General features: G+C 31.5%; 1 protein-coding gene across 15 annotated transcripts in view; it reads right to left on the bottom strand.

Annotated features, from left to right (window-relative positions):
- Liprin-gamma (liprin protein kazrin) overlaps positions 1-5,000 on the bottom strand; it is a 37,741-nt gene that overhangs the window by 16,104 nt on the left and 16,637 nt on the right. For 12 of the 15 annotated variants that reach the window (XM_085656341.1, XM_085656337.1, XM_085656345.1 and 9 more), the window contains 5 exons: positions 4,406-4,584; positions 1,553-1,645; positions 885-1,329; positions 340-717; positions 1-207 (listed from right to left, as the gene is read on the bottom strand). The exon at positions 1-207 is cut by the window's left edge and continues 188 nt beyond it. In XM_085656341.1, the coding sequence (XP_085512467.1) occupies positions 1-207; positions 340-717; positions 885-1,314 (1,015 nt within the window). In that variant the 5' untranslated portion in view covers positions 1,315-1,329; positions 1,553-1,645; positions 4,406-4,584. The remainder of the gene's footprint in view (positions 208-339; positions 718-884; positions 1,330-1,552; positions 1,646-4,405; positions 4,585-5,000) is intronic. The other 3 variants (XM_085656342.1, XM_085656344.1, XM_085656343.1) reach the window with 2 other exon arrangements.

Here is a 5,000-nt window from a genome sequence, read left to right as displayed (position 1 = left end):
CCTCCAATGCTGCATCCTCGGCTCCAACCTCACCACGTGCCGCACCGGTAAGTAATAACCTCCTTAACCTCGCAACCTCGGCAACCAATCGTTCGTTCTCCAATCGTAGCCTTCTCGCGCTAGCTAATTCAACGGAACCTCCGCTACTTCCTCCGCTACCATGTAGATTCGATAATCTTGCTCCGACTACGCTATCGTCGCAAATACCTTTGGTGTATATAGAAGAAAAAAAAAAAAAAAAGAGAGAAAGGGCAGAAAGAAAGAAATGAGGAAAAAATATTGAAAGGAAGATATTTATAATATATTATAGTTGTATATAACGATTGAAATAATATCTACCTAAAGAATTTGCAGGCGAGGCTGGTCTACTGCCTGGTGCTGGATCGGGTGGTTCATTGTCTTCTTCCGGTCTTACGTCATTATCAACGATGTCCTTACGTACGTCGGTCTCCGGATCTGTCGTAACTCTACAAAATCTTCGTGATCTCAATGAATCAGGATTAGTAGAAATTCTAAGCCTTTCGATGCCCGATAGATCGCTGCAACCACGATGTAAGAAGGATGTTCTGTTCGATGAACCTCTATCCGGACTGGCACTTCTAGATCGTGAATCTAAATTCCTTCCGGACTCACCGAGCCGTGTTTTATCGCGATTCAATGCATATGACCTTCGAGTTTTTTCGCTTGGACTTCGACATGGCGAACTATTTCGTGTTTCTGAACAAACGATTCAGTTTTATCAGTTTTATCAGTTTTACCAAGTCTTCCCAAGTTACTTTGATATTTAATTAATATAATAATAATAATAATAATAATAATAATAATAATAATAATAATAATAATAATAATAATAATAATAATAATAATAATAATTTTATACGAACCTACGGGACTACCCTTTCGATCTATGGGACTAGATCTTTCTTTCCTATCGATCGGACTATTTTTCTTATCGATCGGACTGACCGATTTGTCGCTTGCCGAACTTCTCTTTTCAACTGGGCTGCTATTAGCACTGAGCCTTTTACCATCTTCCTGCGCTTGTGCTTGGGATTCGTTGACCTCTTGACAGTGATTCGGATTACCGATACCACTGGATGCCGGGGATGATCCATTGTTGTTACTGTTTATTATACCACCGCTAGCCAGATTGCTGTTACTCGTGGTACCGTTATTGTTCAATGCCGTAGTCGACGATGACGATGTACTAGGAACAACGTCACGTGATTCGCCACGTAAGATTACGTTCTCTCCTCTTCCACGTTGTAACTCCCCATCCAGTCGAGCACCCGTCCCTGCGTTCTCCTCCACCATGACGAAGAGTTTCGTCTGTACACATATATGTATGTATATATATATATATATATATATATATACATATATATCGAACAAACGGATCAATGAGATTATCGATAGATAAAAATAGCGTATCCTTTGTATTCACGAAGAAAAGAAAAAATGGAAATAAAAAAATAAAACAAATTTTTCTTCAAACATTATAATAGATGATATTAGATCGTTCAATAGATGTTATTGCATTTATATATCATACCTGTGCATCTGCGAGGATGCGTTCGATTAAAGCCAAGGTGGGCTAATTTGCAAGCTCATGTCGTTGGTTTTTGTTCTTCTTTAGCATTCAATACTGTAACAAATGATTTTCTTTTAGAGACAATTGATATTTAAATCTAAGAAAGAAAAAAGAAAAAAAAAAAGAAAAAACAATAGAAATAAAAATAAGACAAACTTTCATCTTTAATTAATTATTACAATGTCTCTGTCAAAATTGTCAAATGAACGACATAGGTTATGATCGTTTAAACGATCCGTAAGAAGAACTTTATTATGTCGTATTCGAAGCTTTGATATTCGAATTAAAAAGAAAAAAAAAAAAGAAAGAAAGAAAGAAAAGAAAAAAAGAAAATTTAACAGTGGTTTACAACGAAATGATCGGTTTCGTTTGCACATTTGGTGGCCGTCACTTTTGTAAGACCCACTACTACACAACGTTTCACCCTACCGCCAGATATTGATTTAGTATTACGAGTGAGAAAGCGTTATTCCACGACAGAGAGCTCGTTCTCCATGCTTTCATTTTTTTTTTTCCTTTCTTCCTCATTTTGATCGACACGTACGTACGTTTTAATTCTTTTAATTCTTTTTTAAATTTCTTTCTTCTTATTTTTTTTATTTTTCCTCTTTTCTTCTTCTTTCATCTACTCGCGAAAATCATACGTTTGGACGTCTCTATATTTTTACGTGCATAATAATTCAATGAACAATCAATGTATTTTACGTAATTATCTCGAAAAACTAAAAAAAAGAAGTGCATATATATAAATATATATATATATATGTGTTTTATTGTACTATTACATATTTTACTTGCTCGTTAAAAATTCTTTCCAACGAAAATTATATTTCTTTTTTTTTCCTCCTTGTCAGTTCGTTCTTTTTCGAAAATTGTTGCTCGAATAAAATTACGAAATTCATCCCCGTACCATAATTTTCAGGCTTACTCTTCAAACGTAATTAATATATATATGATATATATATATATGTATATATATATATATATATATATATATATATATATATACATACATACATATAGTTTTGCCTTGTAACAACTTCTAAAATCCTTTTGATATTTAGAAACAAACGAACACGCATTTTTGTGCAACGTTAAGTAATAAAGTGACGTTTAAATGTCGTTTGAAAATTAACTTGATTAAATTCACTTTTGATAAGGGGGAATGAGGGCGAAGGACGAGGGGCGGAGGAGGGTGGTGGGGGATTGAGGGCGTCGTATAACGTTCATAGAGTTACAAAAAAAAATGGAAAAAAAAGAAAAGAAAAAGAAAAAAAAAAGAAAAAAGAAAGAAAATAAAGTGAAAAAAGAGACAAATAAAGTAAAATAAAAAAGAAGAAGAAGGGAGAGAGAAAAAGAAAAAAAAAAAGAAAAGAAAAAATCCTCTCTAACACTCGAATAAGCTGAAATTAAAAACGTTACGATCTCTAGAGAACTGTTCGAGTTGGGATGTACATAATATAGTTAAAAGAGAGTTGATGTTTCAGTATTTTTTTTTTCTCCTTTCTATTTTTTCTTTTTTCCTTTTTCTTCTTTTTTTTCACATCGCGTTTCATTAACGCGGCATTGCGTTTGACCCTGTACGACGCGACGCATGTACCTAAATATGTATCATCCGTTTATTTGTATGTATGTATGTATGTATGTATACGTGAAATTATACGAATGAAATCTTTTCGTATCAATTTTTTTCTCTTTCCCCCTCCCCCTCCATTTCGAATGTTATTCGAACGGAATCAAATCGATAACATTCACGATGGATTGTTTATAATTGATCATACATAGATCGTGACATTATATAATGGCAGCATATATATATATATATATACATTTCAAAAAAAGAAAAGTCAAGTTAATGTTTATGATAGTTGCAATTCTATGTGATTTTTTTCATTTATTAATTTATATAGTTATATTTTTATTATATAGTATATAGTATAATTTATATTAAGTTATAATAATTATTATATAATTATTATAACATATATTATGTATATATATATATATAAATATTTAATATATATACATTATATTATGTAATAAATAATTTTTATAACTATTATCGAATAAGAGATTGAGTAAATCATTATTGTAGATAATGTATATCGAGATATTAAAGAGGGGGGAGAAAAAAAGGAAGGTAGAAAGAAAAAAGAAGGAAGAAAACAAAAAAGAGAAAGAGAAAAATAAAAGGAAATAAAACAAAGGAAGAAAAATTTCTTTAATTACAATATTTAAATGACGTAAATACGTGTACGTAAAAACATTACATATACAATCTATGTACGCATGTATGTAAGTACGTAAGTGCTTTGAAATAGTTCGGGGAGTTTCGTGTTACGTTTACGACAAAGGACGATGTGAGAAAGGGTTATTACAAGGAGTGTAACGAGCGCGCGATCGTTCAGGTCGATATGGAAGCTGATATAATAATATCGCTAAAAGGGGTAGGTGTACTTCATCTTTCTTCGTTAACTGTTAATAATTATTATACGTCAAATCGTTATAATATCGAATAATTAAGAAATCCAACAAATATATCGTACAATTCACGATTAATGATAATTATAGAAACGAATATTTCGTATGTATTATAATTACAAATCTCGTTAAATATATTTTATTATATGATAGAGTAAATGTTCCTACATTGAATCGTTCTAATCACGCGATAATAAATGTTACCATTCATTGCAATCGAAATTATAGTAGATTTGACGTGCAGTCAGTAATATACTATCCCTTCGTGTCTATATACACACACATAATATACATGCGCATATATATATATATATATGTTTCTCTCTTTTCTACCTTCATCCCTTTTCCTTCTCGTAGAAACGCTTAACTCCTCGGGCACCCTCGGGATGATCGCAAGCTCATTCCGTTTTTGCTATCCAATAACTAAAGGATTCGAGTGTCGAAGGTTACATCAAAGAAATATAACAGGAATTCAACGTGGGATAAGAGTTTAACTCAAATCGTGATTCTTTCTGAAAGAAAAAGAAAAGAATATAATAATAATAATAATAATAATAATAATAATAATAATAATAATAATAATAATAATAATAATAATAATAAACAAATTCTACAACTTTTAAAATTAAGAAAAAAATTCTAGAATTTTTTATATCGGATTTAAAAAAAAAAAAGAAACAAAAGAAAAAAATGTAACATATTCAAGCTCGATCCCATTTCTTAAATCCTCGTGGATAGACATTCATACAACCCGAATAAAAAGATTACGAAATATGTATATTCTAATTATTATAATGACGTCTGTATTTCTCGTCACAATCTTGATGATCTTCATCTTTTCGTCCTATGACGTTACGTCATCTCAGCCTATACGAAAGTTTTGCAACTTCAACTTTAATTGGATGACATCCCTTCGGGGAGATGGAGT

The sequence above is a fragment of the Vespa mandarinia genome, chromosome 4 (assembly GCF_050613455.1).
Source record: "Vespa mandarinia isolate Hongniang chromosome 4, ASM5061345v1, whole genome shotgun sequence".
NCBI classification, from domain to species: Eukaryota; Metazoa; Arthropoda; class Insecta; order Hymenoptera; family Vespidae; genus Vespa; species Vespa mandarinia.
Note: the sequence above shows the minus strand (reverse complement) of the source record. Positions and strands in the feature narration are given on the sequence as shown.